Raw genomic sequence first — 20,932 nt, forward strand, 5'->3', positions numbered from 1 at the left:
GTACGTCTGCACCAAATAGAAAACCCCACTTGTCACCCGCAAACTTCATGCATTAACATCAAAACCCGCAAATGTAGATTTTAGTTTAATTTGTTGGGCCATCCACATGAAGAGATAAGATTTTATACATTCCACATGAATCAGTAATAAAGTGTCAATTCAAACTAGTAAATTTTAAACTGGTAAATTATACCCCTAGAATAAAGAAGATAAATTATACCCCTATAAAATAAAGAAGAGTGGGCTAAGGGAATTTGCGAGAAAAATACCAACCGGTCATCTACTAGTTCAAACGGGTTTTCAAAGCACAAAAACACATCCATGTCCGTTTTCAAAGTACAAAAGAGTTCTTCATGAGATGCGTTACTACGAAGAAACCATTATGATACTGAACCTCATGCCAGATCTTGTCCCAGAGTTGGTTTATTCGGCAACAGCAAATACTACTCATTATAGGGATTTCGACAAAGCAAATTTATTCATCAAGCCGAAGTGATACCAAAACAGCCCCGATAGCCAAACCAGTTTACCCAGTATTCCAGTGCCATAGCATTTTTGGTTCCATGATGTTTAAGATTACAATTCAATCCAATCATTCCTTCAGTTTTCTAGATTCTTGTCATCAGATCTGATCCAGACCATATACCACTTAACGCATTAAACAAGCACATGGTGCACCATAGTTTGTTTCGAAGATGACACGAGGTGTAAAAAGCCTATTTCTGCCTCAAGACAGTTTACATGACCACGGCAACAGATCCTCTACAGTACTGCCATCTGACTTCGAGGGACTGATAATCTGATATATGAGCCCCACATCCAGCAGGCCCACATGCTAGTAACCCAGACAGAGGGCAGTACTACGTAGGAGACTCATCCCATGACCACCATTTCTACAAGGGACTTGCTGCATTACACTATACAACTGAAGCCCAATACTTGTAGTCTCTGAACGACTGAATCTTAAAACTCTCTATTCTGTACAACCTAATAAGCTAAGTATATACACTGGTGTATAGTCTATGGTGTTGTTTTAAGCAGTGTGTCTCGATTCTCAAGGGCCAGAAGGGAGATGTGCTGCAACCTGATCCTTAGGCATCAATTTGGTGTTTGTGTATTTCCAATTTAGCGCCAGGCTGAGGAGAGGGTTGAACTGAATCTCCCGATTCATCAGGCTGCATCTGTTGGATACCTCTATCTGTACCAGGAAAGCAGTGTATTACTGTATACCTTTATCTATAGAAGAAAGCAAACCAGAATTGCAGATAACACAGAATCTAAGAAATACACGGCATAATCAATTAGACAGTTAGATGCACTTTTTTAATCAATCCACATTCATCAATTCAGCATCCGCAACACATACTTGATTAAAAGCATGCAATATCGATTCTATTTAAAGTAAAGAAAAAAAAACTCCATTAGTAGCTTCTGAGATGTTCTTTTAGCAACATCACATCACTGTTCTCAGTTACAAGTAACACTTCATGTTCAAATGCAGCAAAGGCACTATAAGATGGCTTAGTACCTGGTGGAAGAGATAGACCACACCAGTCCAAGATATCTTTCTTAACCTGCTCGAAAATACCATTATTATGTAATATAGGCATAACTACACATCAATTAAAATAATGAGCGGAATGTTAAAGACCTGCCAACGGTTATTGGTAAAGTCAGCTATCTCCCAAATTTTGTTCTTCAGTTGCAACTTAGGGACACAAGGAAATTGCACACGCAATGACTCCACCAATTTGCCTATCCCATAAGGGCATGATGAAATAATTTTTACCTGCATAACAGCATGATTTAGTAGGAACTCTTGAAATAAGAGTTTATAAGAAAATTGTCATTTCATTGCATACCATCAACTTACAAATTCTGGCAAGTCAGAGCCTGAAATTGATTTGGAGGCCACAGGTGTGCTAGGTCCCTTTCTGTTCAGTCGACCAATTTCCAGATCTTTAATGGGAAAATTAATGTCGACAGGAACATCAATGATGGGTGCCCCCAGGTATTCCTTCATACAGAGAGCTTGCAAACAGAGTTGCTCCACCTTAAGTATTCCAGTGATAGCTTCAGCATCCAATAGGTAAGCTTTCCCATGATCTAGGTTGTATATGACTAAAGGCCTGTCCTTCTTAAGAGCATGTTCAGTGAAGCTATGAAGAGCCTTCTGCTGTTGCAGAACAACATCAAGTTCCTCAATTGCAACCCTAGGAATGCTCAGTAACCTGCAGGTGTCATCTAATTTACCAGACAGAGGTTCAAATTGCACACCCTGCAGGAAATAAATAAGTCTATGAAGAGTGGTGTATAAGGTCAACTTTGTATGAAATAGAAAATTCATATAATAATGAGAATAAAATCTCTTCTGTATAAAAATTATTAACAAAGTATTAAAACAATTAGCAATAATAATAGAGATCTGGAAAACATCCTATGGGACTCCAAAATAGCATCAGCTAGAAATAGCACTTCTTTTTTTCTTGAAAACGCGAGAGAATTGCGTTTCATTTCATTAAGGGGAAGAAAATAAAGGAAATATACAAAGTAGGAGAAACCAAAGCTCTCATAACTGATAAATTTCGATTGTGATATTGTAAAGAGCATTTTCGTATGGTGCCATAAAAAACATCAGAAAATTTAAGCATACCGTCACGAATGATGAAAGCCACGAAATGTCAGTGTAAATGTGAAAAATGCCACTGAGAAAGCTTTACCATCCTAAGGCACCATTAGCATCCCATTAGCAGAGAAAAATATGAAAAAAACAACAACATACTTTTGTTCACTTCCTACTCTTCCCACAGTGTTTCAAAATTTAAGGAAATTTAATTTGAAAATTGTGAATTTTAACAATTAAAATGTCATAATTTAAAATTCCTATTGATTAATATTCTATATTCAGAAGTATATACTGAGAACTTACAAACATAAAACATGAATCATTTTTATTAGCATTTTCAATTTGAATGTCAAGTCCCAGATTATTATAGTTTGAATATAAAGAAAACATGAGTTTACAAAATTTCAATGAGTATAACTTAGAATTAATCTATTCTTAATTAATATTTCATGTTTCAGTATTTTAATTTCATAAACCCTGTATTTTGAAATTGAATGAGGACAATGTCATATGGGGCCACTATAATAAAAATGGAACAAGAACAGAAGAATGGGGGATAAAACTGATCACCTAACTTCTTTGGTATGCACATGTGACAGCATTGTTATTTTTCATATTTTGTGACATTTTGTGATGGTGTTTAGCACTGTGAGACATTCAGCTATACACAATGGTATTTTGCAAAATCTTGAGCAATTGTGATGCAACCAGAATTTTTTTTCTCATCAACTAACAACTTTAAATTGCCAATTCACAATCCAGTGAAAATTGATGCATCTGATCACTACAAGCAACATGACAATCAAGAAAACAATTATTTCAATTTTCAAGTTGCCTCTTCAGGACACCAATGAGAAAAACAGTACCCATAAAGAAGTCTTGTAGTGATGCATCTGATCACTACAAGCAACATGACAATCAAGAAAACAATTATTTCAATTTTCAAGTCTTCAGGACACCAATGAGAAAAACAGTACCCATAAAAAGTCTCCAAGCTAACAAAATAAGCAACTCAGGTGAAGTTACGAGAAAACAAAGTATTCAAAAAGAAGAAAAAACCACATGAGAAACACCGGCAAGGATTTGAATGGTTTAGGCGCCAGAAGAGGTGCATGTAGCAACAATGCAAAACAAAATATTTTAAAGAAAAGGAGATTAGTTATACCTCATCCTCTGATAGATAATCATTAGGCACTACAAAACTGTTATCAGTTTCCTCTTCAGCATCATGTTTGGAATCCTTTTCACCCATAGCCTCTTCATCATCGTTATCAAAATCGGAGAGGTTTTCACCAGGCTCCTCCTGTATCAAGGCCATCATTAAGACTTCCGTCTATAGCAGAATTTTTTTTTTAAAAAAAGGAAATGATTACCTCTTCCCATTCTTCGTCACTATCAACATCATAGTCCAAAAGGGGATCCACCTTAAAGGGGTGTCTTGCACTAACTGTAGAGCTGTAAAATACATCTTATATGAGAGTGGTATTAGCCATGCATAAAAACGAACTGTTCAAATAATTTGTTTCACCTCTAAAATAAAATTATCAATTTCAAGATATCGACCATACCTCTTCATTGTCCAGGTACCATAGTATGCTGGTCTATGACTTTTGTCAAACTGTAAAAGCTTCTTTACACGCCAAACTGAAGAGGATGTGTTAGCATTAGTAGTTTTAGAGGTGTCAGCATTCTCATCATATGATTGGTCAAGTAATTTTGAGAAATTAAGGCTTCCTTGGTGTTCCATTTGAGATGACTGCTCTTTACTTGGAGTTGACACATATTCAGAAGGTGCAGTTGCAGGGCACTTTTGTAGCTTAAGCTCTTTAAATAACTCAATCTTAGGATTTTTCCTATCACTCCATCGGCATAATTCTTTCTGATGATAGAGTTTTCTCCATCTAGCAATCTGCAACCTGCATTGCATAATCACATCATTTTTTTTTTGATGTGCATGCCATTTACCTATTCACTATATGATTGACCAAAGCTGAGCACAATAGTTTTGAACTACAACGCAAGTATGCAACAGATATATGACGCAAACTACTTTGTAAACGTTTTGCAAGAAGCCTATGGCCTGATACTGTGGTTTACCCCCAATGATTAACACAATGTTAAGTTTTGAAGGATTAATTACTGAAATCAGTTTTTGTACATGTTAACTGACAGCTGACAAACAGTAGAAAGCATGCGTCATCAAGATTTTATTATTAGTAGGAATAAAAGCTAATATGAATATAAAGATAAGTAAACTATATCTTACTTCCAGATTTCATCCGATCTCAACTGATTTTCTTCAGACAATGTACAATCCATTGCTGATGTAGCTGAAGAATCCTCAATCTTGCTGAATACATTAGGATGTGGACTTCTCATTGAATGGTGATTGCCAAGGCTTTCCATGTTGCCACCCTTTTTACCTCTAAGAAAATGCTGCATGAAGTTTGCTTGTTTTTGAATGGAAGCTTGTCTTTTCAGTTCTGCTTGTTGCCTCTCTCTCCTTTTCTGTTCTCTTTCTACTTCTTCCTGATGCTTCTTTGATCGCTTCTTTTGTTCAGCCTTTTCTCTCTCAGCACGTTTTGCTTCTTTCTCAGCTTTTTCTTTGATATGCTTAAGTTCCTTTTCCTGCAATATCATAGACAATATTTAGATGATATGGTAGAACACAATACTGATAAATTAATGCTACCTTCCTAACCTTGAGGCTAGCATCTACTGTCACATACTGCATAAGGATTGTAACACTTTTCCTACTATACAATGATTGGAATCAGAATGCTATCCTGATTATTAGTTTTTCAGTATTATATGCCAGTGCAAAAACAATGCCAATTCAATAATAGTTTATGTTGAAACAAACTTCATCTTGCAGAGGAGAAATACAATTATAGAATTTGAATAACTCAATTGTTGTGACTGGATAGTACTAGCTATGATTGTACAGTTTAATCTCAGTGCAAAGAATAAGTCCAGCTAAGGGATAAAAATCTATCCAGTCTGTATTTTACAACTCGATCATGTAATGAAGCAAATCTATTGAAGAACCAGAGTACATAATTTGACTAACTCTAAATTAATTTACTTGTAAATAATATGCTGGTTATTTCTCCAACCTACTCTTACTACGCTAAACCAGTTTGTTGTAACTCCCAGCAGTCCAACAAGCCAAAAACCTGTTTCTATAAACAATTAACACATACTTGCAGAAAACAGAATGCAGTTTATACTGACTGACATCACACTGTATAAATATAATAATTTGACACCACTCTAACAAATTTTAGAGCTCTGTACCTAGAAAAATAATATCATCATGTGATAAATTAATCTACAAGGATTAAAACTTAAAAGTTTCAAATGAACCAGCCAGTTTCCAGTGGACTTTAAATTAACCTCCAACAAATTAAATAGTTGAATCATTTAGTTCTGCTTTTTGACTGATTTTGCCCAGGAATCATCTCAAAAAAATCAGTTAGTATGAATATCCAGAATCCATTTTTGGATACACATATGGAAATATAAAATGTCCTTTCCTAAACTAGTAACACTATGAAAAAAAAAGAAATTCAAAAGGAAGACCTTGCAACAGAGTTCCATGATACACATGAATAAATTTGCTTTTGTTTCATTTTTGTGACAATCCTGCCCTAAATTATGATGTGGAGCCATCTGGACCTTTGATGTTTGCTACATTTGATTTGAGGGAGTCGATGCCACATGGACCTTCTGAGCTCATTGCATGCAGATTCTGGATCCATATAGCGATGAAAAGAGCAGCCATTTAAGAATTGATTATTGATAGGAATAAATTCATTTAATGTGGAGAATACCCAAAAGAATACTACAATAGATACACAAGGGAATAAATTAGTCTTCTGAACATTCCTATTTGTTAGTTCACCGGTGATAGTACTATATTACAAAAGAACAATATTAAATATAAGATATCAAGAGGAAAACAACATTTTTTTTCTCAAACAAAAGAAGCAACATTGAACCAAATAAATTCAAACAGGAAGAAAGATAGATTTACACTTTAGTAATTCCCAAATGTTCATAACGGGTTACATTACTCACTTTAATATAGCAGTAAAAGAAATATAGGAAACAAAAGGTAAAAACTTTCTGCATGTGTGAAATGAGGACTTGCTTTCAGTTTTTGCTCCTTTTGAACTTGGTGATCTATCCTTTTCTGTTCCTTTGAAGCTTTCAAACTGCTTCTCTCTTTTGTTTTGGTATCCTTTTGAGCCCTTTTGGACAAAACACAAGGTCCGAAGTAAGTAATGTTAAAACTTTTAAGACACGTATAGATGAAGTAAGAAATATATATGTCAGGAAGTAGATGAAGCAAGAATAATACATGTCGGATTTTAACTTCTCCACCAAAGAGCGAATACCATCAAGATTTAGTATATCCTGACTAGCATTTACAGATCCAGTGTTCTTCTGGTTGACATGTACTTTAGGAGTTCCTGTGGCCAACAAATCTCCAGCAGAGTAAAACATGGGGTACACATATCCATAATCCCTTACAGGTTAAGCAACATACAATCAACATTGAGTCCAATTACAATGCAATAGAGATAACTGTAATATACCTTAAATAATTTTAAAAAAATCAACAATCCAATCAAGATATAATAGCAAACTTAGGAACATCCAGAAGGCATTCATTCATAAAACTAAACAAAAGTATACAGCTGGCAAATAAGGTAGACCAACTATGCAGAGTGTAAGATAGAATTGGGGCACACATAGTTAGAATCAGAATGATATTTTTTTGACGGAAAATCAGAATGACAATTGGATCTGCTAAGCTATTTGTCACTAGTTGAGATCGGTGAAAATCCGGTCAGAGAGCAGATTATTTTTTTAGTGGTGCTGCACCAATTATTCCTATTCACATGTGTCAACATTGCAGTAGTAAATAAAGTTGGTCGGCAGAGACAGTAGCATTTGCTGAAGGACATCATTTAATTGTTGCTAGAGTTTTGTTTCAGTACTCCACCTTAATTTTTTTCATAACAGAAGATTGTAAAAAACTCCCAGCACCTCCACCTAATGAAGCACACAGCCAAACTCCACCATAATAAAGCTTGCTAACCTTACTGCAAAAAACAGTTACGTGCTTGCCCTAGTAATTTTTTTAAAAGATGAAATCTATAGCTAGGCAGTCTATAATGTAAACATTCTGTTTTCATAGGATAATCAAATATTCCGTACATGTCTACCATGCATGGGATAATACTATATCCATATGTTATTGTCTGGATCTACATACCATGAATTATCTGTTTGTTGGTTTTCTTTTTGCCGTATTGTGATTAACTAATTGGCAGAGGGGTAATGACTAATGAACATTTGGTCCCTCAGATTTTTCATGGGATTTAGAATGATGCATTGGCCCGTATCCTTCACAATCATTAAAACTAAACTTGTGAAGTTGATTTTTTAAAAAAAAACAATTGCCCTACTTCTGACTAGAATTCAAAGCTGATTTTGAGTTTTTTTTAGTCTTAATTTTATGCTTCATAACTTTTGTTGCACTGCTCTCCTTTCATGACTGCCAAGAAGATGAGTAAAAAAAATCTACCTAAAATTATTCTTAAATATCAAGCTAAAAAATCGAAGATTGCTTTGGATTATATCCAGAGTCAGGCCATGTTCGGTTGATGATGTTGAAATATTTCACACATATGTGGTCGGGATTGAAGAAAAGTGCATCCATGCATTGAAAAGAGTTACCGCACAAAATATCATATATTTTGAATTGGAAATTGTTAAGCTAATTATTAGGATGATATCATTTTCAGGGTCATGTACGATGAGAGATATTGTTCTGAGGGTGCACAGGAGGTCCAGACTCCAGAGCCCAGCAGGCAGGAGTATCATAGCACCAGCAGCTAAGATGGAAGGAAGCAGCCAAGGATAGGCTGAGATGGACACAGGAGGAACAGAATGTTCTCAGGTGTGTTCTGTTTTATTCTTTGGATAAAGGATTTAATGTGTTAATTTTAATTACATTGTTTTCACTAAATATACTTTAATGCAATATTGTAATGATTCAAGTGAAACATAATAATATACCAAGTGTATGTTTTAGTTTAGATTAAAATTTCATCATTAAGTCTATAACGAAATATATTTGTGCATTAATGCAGAATCTATCTGCATATCGAAATATTACTCATTTCCAAACTAGGTTATATTTCCTAAGGATTACAGTTGATGAACTATGAGCCATTGTCAGCTTGAATGCTTCATATGCTTTAAAAGAAATGGCCATTAACTTCATCTGTGAGAACCCTGAACTTCCAAGCTAGCATGCACTTAATTAAACCCTAAATAGCCTGTTTATTAACAAAATCATCAAGACCAAGGGAAATAAGAGAGAATCTTTGTACATTAGTTTACAGACTTTGAATTCATTGCATGCTGCTGGTTATACAACAGCAATGTGATGGTATACATGGCAACCCGCCTAATTCTTATTAAAAGCATAAGTACGTTTTTTCGCTGAATATAGGATAAATAAAGCAAGTTAGCTGACTTTTCTTGTAAACATTAGCAACATAGCAAGTGAGCAAAAATATCCAATGGTTTCAACAGGAAACACAAATAATAGACACATAAACAATCAAAGAGAAGATTAAGGGTTCAAACAGCACAGGCACTAATCATGATACACATGTTATTGCCATATTATAAAAATCATGCGCATCCACGTTAATTGCACAAACTTCATTAATTATACATTAACAGGTTCAACATCAGATATCAGCCTCTTCCTTTGTGAGAAACAATCAAATGATAGGATAGTTAAGCAACAAACAAAATAAAATATGATTTTTTGGTTCATACTTCAGGTTGCACATTGTCAATTGAGCAATACTTTGATCCGGTTAGGATTATGAAATGATCATACCTGAAATAGCCAGAATCCTTTCATGGATTAGCTTCCGAGCCGTACGTCTGATCTGCAAACTCCCACGAAGTTGTGAAGGCAGTAGCTTCAAATCTCGCGTCTTATCCCACAGGGTCATATTACAGATCAGAAAAGATTGAGAGTTAGAACATGATCATGTGATGAAAAGAAACATATGGATCGCCATTCTTTTTCTTTCTTTTTTTTTGTGAGGATATGAATCTTCATTCATTACCTCCCAACACCAAAGCTTTGATTTAGACTCATCCACCAACACCTGATCATGTATATCAGAAATCCCATATGACATTCTCTGACCAATGTTATTCACAGCGCTGCTAATGAAAGACTTTGTGACGCCATCTCGCAGCTCCATCCTCCTGTAGATTTCATCCACCAACTTATCATAGGGAAGACTGCTTTCCTCCAGCAAGCAAGCTACAATCGAGTCATTAGTAGAGCAGCCAATCTCCTCTGGCTTCAACTGATAACCAGAGACCTCCTTGTAATAATCAAACAATGCGTCAATCTCTCCCTGCAATCCAGCAGATGCAACTTCTTCATCCACCAGGGTCCTCTTCCTCTTTGGCTGCTTCTTGGAGACATCAGGAATCCGAGAAGCAGTTTCGCTGGCTAGACCATCCATAGCTGATTCTTTTGCTTCATCACCATCCATCTGAAAACCTTGGATTAAATGCCATTCCGATTAGATAGAAATGGAATAAATGCTGGCATTATCCAGAAATATTTTTGCAGGAACAAAATAAGAAGTCTTTTTAGATTTTGCCAAAACAAGAAACAATAGATTACAAATCCCTCTGATTCACACTAATATTCTGAACAATACACGTAAATCAATCAAATAATTGTGCTTTTGTAGTAATCTGGATAATGCTCAAAACACCAGCAATCCAAGAAACCCATTCACCACCCATGAACAGAATATCCAAGAAACAGATTCCTTATCGGGAAAAAAAACAGAAATCTATCACCGCGCAAAAAAATGTAACAACCTTCAAAGCGATGATCTCGGCAAATCGGCCTGTAGTGAAGAAAAATCCTTAACAAAAACAACTTGAGACAAACAAATAAGCAAAGGCAAAAGGAGAAAAAAAAACAAACAAATTATCCAGGACAAGAACAGCAAGAACCTCCATTTCGCTCATCCACGCCATCCAAGCACCGAGAAACCTCCATCAGAACGAAAACCTCACCAAGATTGAACCAAATCGCTGCATCGCAAAGAAGGAATAAAAGAACCCCAAATCTTTCACCAAGAACTCGAGAGAAGCGACCCACACTACCTCCCAGCGCGTCCGGCGAACCAATCGCCCGGGCGGATCCTCCTAGATTGATCCCGATTTGCGCCCCCGCCGCCCCCCAACGCGCTCACGTTGCTCTACCTCGCCTCTGTTGTTGGCAAGAAGTGGGATACGAAGCGGCTGGAGCGAGGAGGAGGACGAAGAAACCCACGGCAGCAAACGTTTTTTCCTGCGAGTGCGTCGAGATTCGTGCGCGCCGCGGGACAGTTGGACGGCGGCGATGTTGTTCGGGGGGCGGAAGAGGGGGACGGGGAGCGTGACGGGAGGCGCGTGGCGGGCTCGTGTTCCCGCCAGCAGTTTCCATTGCATGGATGGAATTGCTATGCGTACCCGGCACTCTCCCAGGCTCAATTCAACCTCTGAATTCCTTTCTACTAGCGCTATTTTTTTCCCACCAAAACTATGGTAGATTACCTTAAACTGACCAAGGCTGTGTTTGGAACTGTTGGTTCTCATCCCCTCCGCCTCATTTTCCACGCAAACGCTTTTCATACGGTTAAACAGTGTGTTTTTTACAAAAAGTTTCTATGCAAAAGATGCTTAAAAAATCATATTGATTCAATTTTTTTAAAAAAAGCTAATACTTAATTAATTACACGCTAATGGACTGCTCTGTTTTCCGCGCGCATGCGTGCTGGGAACAGATTGTTGCGAACACAGCCCAAGGTTGTGCTCTCACCCCAGGTTTCTCAACTCATCTCTTTCGTTTTCCTTGCGCATGTTTTTCAAACTACTAAACGGTGAGTTTTTTGCAAAAAGTTTCTATACGAAAGTTGCTTAAAAAATCATACTGATCCATTTTTGAAAAAAAAATAGCTAATACTTAATTAATTACATGCTAATGGACCGTTCTGTTTTCCATGAACCTCCAGCGAACACAGCCTAAGTCATCATGGGAATGTCACTATCGATGGGCAGATGATCTGCCACTAAAGCATTATCGGTCACTAATGATAGTCGTAAATCCATGTCAAATGTACAACTTAAATCAAGTGGGTTGGTTTCAACAAAAAAGAAAAAACCTAACTAGGCTACGTATCTCTTGAGATCATAAATGCAAATGGGGGCGTGAAAATTTTACATTTTGGTTGCCCAAGATGGCTCCTACCACTTTAAAACTATGCATTTTTCATCGTCCAGTAAACTTACAAAAGGAGTAGATGCCATGAAATGTGAGTAAGTTGTAAATTAATACGGTTGTTATTCCCGCATGGGAGTGTATGCATGATCTTTATCTGTTGTTTCTAGCCAAGGTTGGTATTTTGCCGATGTGTCCATAAGTTGCTGGAGTTTGAGATGTGCTTGATTGGACAGTATTGGATGGAGGCTCGATGGCCCAAGTGCTGTGTATGAATTGTGAAGGTACTCTGCAGTTGATGTTGGTTGCGAAGGAGGCCGGTGTTGGGTATGCAATGAAGAAATGACCCACATTTGTCTAGTGGTCTCTCCAGGGTTGCGTTGATTGACCGTTTCATGCTAAAACTTTGGTTGATATGATCATTGGCTCTAAGGCACCATATTTTTTTTTTCCAAATTGGTGTGTCATTGGGTTTTGCTTTGAAAGGTATTTGGTATTGTAGGTGATGGGATCTAAGCCCGTGGAAACATGGTTTAGGGGATTACTAGCCAGCTTCATCGATAACGCTGAGTTATGTTTTTTGAGGTTTCGTATACCTACTCCGCCTTATTCCCTTGGCGAGGTCACAGTCGTCCATGCTAATAGGCATTGGCCTTCTTTTGCTTCATTGTTTTCTTTCTAACGGAATGCTCTTCTATACTTTTGTCCGGCCATTTAGTACATGCCATGATGTAATTTGAGATCGCGGACATCACTGAATTGATCATTATTAATCATTCTCCCTAGGATAAGAGTCCCGGGATCCATACTGCTAGTCTTCTATTAATTCTCTCAATAATCGGGGACAACACTTTACGGGTTACTTTTGCTGCTGACGGAGGTAGGCCTCAAGTATTTGCATGGTAATGGACTCACCGGGCAGTCGAGGAGGTTTGCGACTGCATTTGCTTCAGAAACGTCCATGTGGATAGGCACGAAGGTGCTCTTATGATAGTTCTTTTTCAAACCCGAGAAGTCAACAAAGGAATCTCGGATGTCTTTTAGAGTTTAGCCTGTTGAACATATCCCTGAATTAAGATCAAAGTTTCATCTGCATACTGCAAGGAAAGGCAGCGTGGTTTGTATTTGGAGAGGGTGCCGCAGGTGGCCATTCTAGAGTTGCATTAGTTTCTATAGAACATCTGCCACCAGGATGAAGAGATATGGGGATAGTGGGTCACCTTGACGGACACCTCTCTTGTAGCTGATCGATTCCCCTATTGATCCATTGATCATAATACGTGCTTTTCTGGTTTCTAATAATTGTTGGATCCACTTTATCCAGTTTGGTTCAAACCCTATGTGTGAGAGCACTTTGTAGAGACAATTCCAATTTATCGTGTTGAAGGCTTTGTGGAAGTCTAGCTTGAGTGCTATCACGTGTTGAAGGCTTTTTTTAGATAATAGTTTTTTTATTAATCCGGCCTCTATATCCACCAAGGATATACACAGCCAAACCAAGTCTGAGGCTAGCAATAGATTTTCTAAGATCGATCTGTTTTTTATGAAAGCAGAGAATGCCAGCTACTCTGTTGATGTCAAGATAGCTAGGATGAATGCAGAATGCACAGAGAATGCCAGCATGTGTCTGATCCCATTTACCTGTTGCCCAAAGCCATCAAAAGTCTGTTGTATTTGGACCTCTCAGGTTGCAGTAACCTTGCACAACTGCGTGTTTCCCTTGGCGCCCTTAATGATCTCTCTGCTCTGAACCTCCCATATTGTTAAGCCTGGAAAGCTTGCTAATTCTGGTTCTATGCTCCTGCAAAAAGTTACAGAGCCTTCCAGTTTCAATTGGCAGCTTATCCAACACACCCCTTGTCACCGCAGTATCAAGTGCATCTCTGGGCAAAACTGAGCTTGTCATTCGAATTTACAATTATCAAACAATTGTTGATGCCTTTAGTTTCAGAATATGGATTTGTATGTGCGACAAAAGAAGATTATTAGAGAAGATTTTAGAGTTCACGACCGGTACCTCTTGTGCTGAGGCCTCACGGAGCATTCTTGAAGAGACTGTAAGAGACGAGCTTACTGGCAAGAAATTCTTGCTTGTATTGGATGATGCAGATATTGAGGATGAATGCTTTTGGAGTGAGGTGTACAAAATACTAAATGTCGGCGCACTTATGGTAACAACCAAGAGCGGGAATGTGGATTGGTCATTGGCTTTTGGGAGCAACGCAAACTTTTTTTTCTTTTTTTGAGAATTACACAGTACAACGTAACTTTTTTTTTAAGAATTATACAGTACAACGCAGATAGTGGCGGATCCACTGTTGGGACTGGTTGGTGCGCCAGCCCTAGCTCTAATCCCTACCCCTAATTAATCATTAACAAGTCTAGTTAGTCATTAGTGAAGAAAATTCCCAGACGGCAAAGATGCAGGCTTCCTCACTGCTTCTACTGTCCAAACTGGTAAAATAGAATGGGTTTGTTGGAACCATACCACCCTAATTTTGCAAAATTTGAGATATGCCACCCGTATCTCAATGACATGTAGAACCCACATGAGTCAATGACATGTGGGTCAGGGTGTCATATCACAAATTTTGGAAAATTTGTGTGGCATGGTTCAAATTTTCCCAAATAGAATCTACTCTGAGTATACAAAACAATATATTCACAGATTTTTATGAATATTTTAAGATAGACACAAATCAAAATAGAGAAAATTGTTTTGATCATATGCGCTTTTGGTATTCATTGGAAAATACTTTAGTTGATATATCTTTATTTGTTTTAATCACATTATATTTTTACACTAGCACCCCCTCAATTTACATCCTGGATTCGCCACTGAACGCAGACACTCACAAACACGCATACCACTGAAAACACAAAGCCGTTAAATCCTAAAAAAATCGCTCTCATGACCCACAAACACTTCTACCACTAAAAACACAAAGCCGTTAAATCCTAAAAAAATCGCTCTCTCATGAGGAGTCAAACCCAGGATCTAAGGTGCTACTGAGGCTCTTGTAACCACTAGATTACAGGCCCTTTCGCTAATGCAAACTTTTTACTTGCATCTTCTGTCAGAGGAGGAATGCTTTGCAGTTTTCCAGGAACATGCATTCAGTAGTTTTGGTGTGAATGAATATTCTTGATCGGGTACATTTGGAACAAAACAATTTCATACGATGTGTACTTACTGAAAAATTCATGTCAATCCTGGAAATAAGATTTTCTGACAAAATAGCACCAATCCATGAGCATTTACAATAATGGGTGCCCCTCCCTCCATTTCCAATGTTCTATGTACTGTATGAACAGGAAGCTTCTAGGATTGAAATATCACCTTCTGCCATGCATGTGTACGACAGTTCACTTGAAGGTGGTATGTATTCCATCAAATTCCAGTGTATATTCTGATCAGGGAAGAATGAACAAATTATTTTTAGTTTAATTATTCCATGATAAAAAAATTGTAGTATGGGCTAAAATAGTTTTTATATTGTAAACCAGAAGTCCCTGTTAACTGAAATAGTCTGCCTCATTCACCCTGTTTGTGAGTGCAAAAAGTCTAATGCTCATTTCATATGATTTAATGATTCTTGGTCGTAACTGATGAGCAATTATGAGCATATTTGTGCAATCCATAAGAAAAAAGAGAGAAATGATATTTGCAGCTGTCAGCTGTGACTATAGTAAAAATGATCCAAGAGCAGATGAACAACGAAATTTGCATATAAAAAAATCTCTTATATAAAAATCGATGCAAGAAAAATTGATGGTATTCATCTGACTTGAACTTGAAGAACATACCTGGCATAGAGGCTGGAGTAGTTTCTCACAATTCCTGATTCTCTGCTTTGGTCCTGAAGTGAAGTTGGGCAATACCTTCAGCTTTCCACACCTAACAATGCTGAGATACTTAAGTTCTGGGAAGTGTTCATCCTTGACACCTGACCATTCCTCCCAGGCTCCCATATCCCTGAACTTCAGAGACTCCAATGCAGGAAAAGCAAAATAGGCTTTCTTCCTGTTGTTGTAAGGGATATCTCCAACATCGCCAAGAAATTCAGGTCCAACTAGCTGGACACTTGGCAGTGACTGTATCACAACATGTTTCAGGGATGGCAAGCACCCAAGTGGCGGCAGTTCTTCGCAATTTTGGCAATCTTTTAGTTCTATAGAAGCTAACCTGTCCAAAGGCAGAGACCCTACCCATGATGGGAATGATGATCCATTATAACCTTTGATGATGAGCTCCTCCAGATTTGAATTTGGTCTGAGACACTGTAACACCTGAGCTGCTCTGTCATTCTGTTGTGGCACGCAACGACAATCTGGTACTCTGTTTGCTTCATTTGGCTGCAGATCACGCAATGTCACGTCTGAATTCTGAAGTATGTCACACCATTCGAGTGTTAGCTTCTGAAGTCCCTCCTTTTTCCATAGATTGACATTGGCAGCTTGTGCAGCATCAAGATTGCTTAAACCTATAATGTGCAGGTCTCCTCTGATGTTTATCAGCTCATCCAGCTCTCCGATTCCGCATCCAGCAGATCCATCTCCGACGACAAAAACAGGTAGCTTCTGTAGGCTAGTCAATGCTCTGATCCCAGATGGCATCTGTACATTGGAATGTGCTATCTCAAAGCATCTTAAGTTCTGCAGGAGCTTACTGCCGTGGGGCAACTGAGTAAGGGAGGAACAATGGTTAAGCTTGATTGTCTGTAAGTGGAAGAGAGCACCTACTGACTCCGGCAGCATCTGAATTCTAGTGTTATCCAGACCAAGGTACCTCAGATGTATCAGGCTTCCAATAGACTTTGGTACCTCCACAATGTCAGTGTTGCTTAAATCTAGAACCCTTAGACATTCAAAATCTGTCATCAGTCCATATGGAGCAATCTTTCTTCTGAGTGGCATTTCTCCATGGATGATCTGTTCCAATCTTGAAAGAAACAGGAATGTTCTCAGATCTTGGCCACAAAATGAGTCCAATGATAGTTCTTGCTCAGGATGGGACTCATTGTTGACAATGGACAAATGGCGAGCCGATGTCTTGTCGGCTCGGTTCAGGTTACTCTGCTGTATCGTCCGGCATTCATTGCCTGAAACAATATGTTGTATCATTCTGCATTCATTGCCTGAAACAAACTGTGCAAGCTCCTGATATAGATCATGCATGACAAACTTCTCTTGATCGATTCCATGAGATGGGGATGGCTGGAAGAAGCATCTTGCTACCAAATCATAGAAGTAGCCGGTGCCTACATCTTCAGGCCTCTGTTCTCCTCCGGCATCAATGAAGCCCTGCGCTGTCCAGAGCTGAACCAGCGCATCCTTGTCGAAGACGAAGCTCTTGGGGAACAATGAGCAGAAGGCGAAGCATCGTTTCAATGGCGCAAATGGTCATAGCTCACCTTGAGTGCTGGCAGCACATGGTTCTTGGCCTCATCATTGTCTGCCCACAGGTTGCTATTCAGTACATGTGTCCAGTGCTTCCTGGTGATTGAGGTGCTCATGGCTGTGCCTGCTGCCTCTGCTGCCAATGGTACGCCTCTGCATTTCTTTGCAATCTGCTGGCCGATGTTGGTAAGCTCATCATCAATGGTGGCGGTGGTGCACCCGTGCGATGCACGTCGCTGGCACACGAGCCAGCAGTGTTCGTCGGACAAGCAGCCAAGATGGTACACATTGGGGGTAACCATCTTGGCGACCATCCTGCTCCTGGTCGTGACGACGACTGTGCTCCCCGGCGCGCAGAAGCTCAGCTGCGCGGTGATGGTGTCCCAATGGTTGGGGTTGTCATCCCAGACGTCATCGAGGACGAGCAGGCACCTCTTGCCCGTAAGGTGTTCGACCATGGTTCCGTGGAGCGCGCTCAGCTCGGAGCAGTCGGGGCGTGACCTGGTGATGGCCTCAACGATCTTTGCCGTCACGCCGACGACATCGAACTCTTGGGACACCCAGACCCAGAGCGCGAGGTCGAAACGCGACGCGACGGCCTCCTCGCCGCAGACGTGCTGCATAAGCGACGTCTTCCCAACGCCGGCCATACCAACGATTGCCACGACGGCGTAGTTTCTCCTGCCGTCGGGCTGGCTTTGGCAGACCATCTCGACGACCCTCTGGAGGTCGCGCTCCCGGCCGTGGATCTGGCAACGGGGGAGCGAGCTGCTCGGCACGAGGGCACCGACCGCCGGCCGTGCCGCGCCGTCGCCGGGCCTTAGCCGGAGCTTCTTCCGATCTGACGCGATCTCCTCGTACCTCGCCCAAATGTCGTCGATCTTGCGGCGGAGGCGCGCGGCCGGCGCGGCGGCGAACAGCTGCGCGACCTCCCTCTTCCGCTTCCCCGTCGCCAGCGCCGCGGCGCGCAGGAGGTCGATCTTGAGGTCCTCCAGCTGCGCGGCGCGGTGGCACTCGTACTCGAGCTCCTCGAACACGTCCTCGGCGCGGTACTCGAGGTCGCCGAGCTCGGCGAGCCAGAGGCGGACGGAGTGGTCGGTGACGGACAGGCTGTCGGCGTCGCGGAGCGCGGCGTGGACCCTGCGGAGCATGGACCTGAGCGCCGCCAGCTCGTCGTCGCCGACGGTGACCGGCCCCGTCGACGCGCGCCCCAACGCCCGCAACATCGGAGACGCCAGCTTCCTGGACTTGACCGCGAACTGAAACAGTGCGTCTCGCAGCGCGTGGGTGATGAGTTTCTCAGCCATTGCTGGACCTCGAGGGATCAAGGATTAGCGAGGGAGAAGCAGACAATTTGTTGAGCCGAACGAGGGATTAGGAATGTCGTCACAGCTCTTTGGGCGGCGTTGACGAAGACTTTTGGCTTGTGCAGAAATTTCGACGGTTGGTCCTTTTAAAAAACTTATTTTATAAATTAATTTAAAAAAATATATATCTAGATCCGGCCACAATGCTAAGTCCCTGGGTGCTGAGATCAACTGTTGTGAAACAAATTTAGAAGAGATAAATTTCCGTGGGCCAATCCGAACCGGAGTGGACATGAGGTTTATTTCATCTTAAGACCTCTATATATAAAGGGTCAAGGGTGAGACATGTAAAATTAGTTTTTACTCGAGATTTACAACTGTATTTATTGGCTAATTATGCAATGTTTTTTAGGCAAAAGAAGGGCGCAGATGTTCTATACATCATCTCATGTCTGTATTGTTGTGGGAGGAACAGGGAACGAATCTAATGATCCGCTAACGTTCCAATTTGTTGTTTTTGTTAGATTAATTTCTAAATACAGACTGATCTGCTATTGTATTGCTTTTGTTTGCAGTACCGTTTATGTTACCGATCCGATCGGTAGCCACGTGCGACCTTATGCTCGAGCGGCACCTGCGCGGCCTATGCCACCAGCCGATTACGATAGGATTTTGAGCAATCGACTATAAGTCTGATTGTCGGAGATATGGACCCAGAGGTATGTGAAGTAGAGGGGAATTACTTTCCCTCCGGCCACGTGACTCTGTAAGTTGGCCCCACTCAAGCCTCACGCGAGTTGTGGAAGCGCCGGGGGGGGAGGGGGTGGGGGGGCCTCGGGGCATGCCGTCACCCCCTCGGGCTATCCCGTGGCTTCGCCCCGAGGCCCTCACCCGGCTGCCACGCGGCGGAGGGAGAGAGCGAGAGGGGAGCATAGGCTGAACAGCCATAAATGTGCGACGCCCCAACTGTCCCTCACCGCATTTAATGCGGTAAGGGTAGACGTGCGGCGCGCCTAGCTAACCCCTGTCCAACAGATGTGACCGGTCTGTGACCGGCCTGTCACCGTCACATCCGATGGATAGGGCAATCATGTCCTCACGTCGCCCTTGTACCCGGCGGAGTGGGGGTGGGTATGACCCGTCACATCCGAGCGTCACTCGAGGAAGGGCCGTCACAAGTCATCGTTCATTTATGAGGGAATGACAGGGCTGTCCCCCGTGTGAGGCGGGGGGCGGCGCCGGGTTTCACTCGAGAACTGGTTGTTGCTTAGCTTCCGGGAGAAGGCACGGTTTAAAGCCCAAGAAAAGTGGAATGGGATCCCTCTCCGATGGAGGGTAGGTAGAGGCGGCGCATGTGGTATCCCCTTGAGCTATAAAAGGAGGACCCTGCCCACTGAGATGGGGGGACGATTCGAAGAAAACCAAAACTCCAGAAGAAAAAAAGCGAGTGCGCTCTCTGGAATGAAGAAACCTCTGTAAAACTCGTCCATAATCCCAAACACAGGAGTAGGGTGTTACGCTCCACAGCGGCCCGAACCTGTACAATCCGACTGTGTGCAAGCTTGTCGTTAGTCTTAGGGACGAGTGAGTGATTTCCATGAAACGAGCTTCTGCCCCCGGCCGAACTCACGAGAATGGGGGTTTCACGACCCCCCGCTATTGAGGATCTTCCTTCGACACTGATGTATATAATGATATAAAGACAATCGGCTGATAAACATAATCGAATAGAAATCAATCGGCTAATAATAACATAATAAAATAAGCAATGATCCGATGGTTAAAACATACATCGGTTGGAGGTCTGATGTCATAAAATCCACAAGAATAGATAAACAGTATAACATTTGTTATCATCGGCTAAATCCAACTTATATGCTATCCTTGTAAGCCGATGCAACGTCCAGATAACTCATCGGCTGAAACCCTGATGAAACCCTTATTGGCAATCAAGAAGCAAACTAGAGATTATGGTTCTAAGCACGACTTAGTAAGTCGAATGTACTGATGCAACACTAAGTATGAAAAGAAACATAATATCTAGACCATCAAGCCCTTGACTAATTTTTAGAGTGGTAGATACCTTAGCTAATCAAATATGGTAAATCGATTTAGCCGATACCGGCATAAACCCTAAAGTGAATCTCAGCCGATACAAATAAATCGAGCTACTAAACTAGATTAACTAAGATATATGATAAATGGGTAGGCAAATATATCAACCGAACCAGAGCAAGCCAAGAGGTCGAAGCGATGCAGCCTTGAACGACG

General features: G+C 40.8%; 2 protein-coding genes across 4 annotated transcripts; both read right to left on the bottom strand.

Moving 5' to 3' along the window:
* Positions 1 to 459: 459 nt before the first annotated feature.
* LOC107276899 (chromatin assembly factor 1 subunit FSM-like) lies at positions 460 to 10,989 on the bottom strand. 3 transcript variants are annotated; one of them, XR_010742565.1, is made up of 13 exons: positions 10,859 to 10,989; positions 9,790 to 10,238; positions 9,555 to 9,654; positions 6,990 to 7,101; positions 6,780 to 6,879; positions 4,893 to 5,254; positions 4,195 to 4,542; positions 4,000 to 4,081; positions 3,792 to 3,929; positions 1,863 to 2,278; positions 1,652 to 1,789; positions 1,529 to 1,574; positions 460 to 1,198 (listed from the first exon to the last, which is right to left on the bottom strand). XR_010742565.1 is itself a non-coding variant. In XM_015789920.3 (13 exons), the coding sequence occupies exons 2-13, from the start codon at positions 10,228 to 10,230 to the stop codon at positions 1,092 to 1,094; spliced, it is 2,379 nt and encodes a 792-aa protein (XP_015645406.1). In that variant the 5' UTR covers positions 10,859 to 10,989; the 3' UTR covers positions 460 to 1,091. The 3 variants fall into 3 exon arrangements, 2 of the variants coding, with proteins under 2 accessions (XP_015645406.1, XP_015645407.1); XM_015789920.3 differs by having other exon boundaries at positions 1,874 to 2,278; positions 9,790 to 10,230; XM_015789921.3 differs by having other exon boundaries at positions 1,874 to 2,278.
* Positions 10,990 to 15,026: 4,037 nt separating this feature from the next.
* LOC4342905 (putative disease resistance RPP13-like protein 1) lies at positions 15,027 to 18,680 on the bottom strand. The gene is given in 3 exon segments (XM_066312471.1): positions 15,027 to 15,364; positions 15,762 to 17,350; positions 17,353 to 18,680. Coding segments are annotated over 3 exon segments (3,012 nt in total). The 5' UTR covers positions 18,662 to 18,680; the 3' UTR covers positions 15,027 to 15,250.
* Between the last annotated feature and the right edge of the window lie 2,252 nt (positions 18,681 to 20,932).

This window comes from Oryza sativa, chromosome 7 (genome assembly GCF_034140825.1).
Source record: "Oryza sativa Japonica Group chromosome 7, ASM3414082v1".
Taxonomy (NCBI): Eukaryota; Viridiplantae; Streptophyta; class Magnoliopsida; order Poales; family Poaceae; genus Oryza; species Oryza sativa.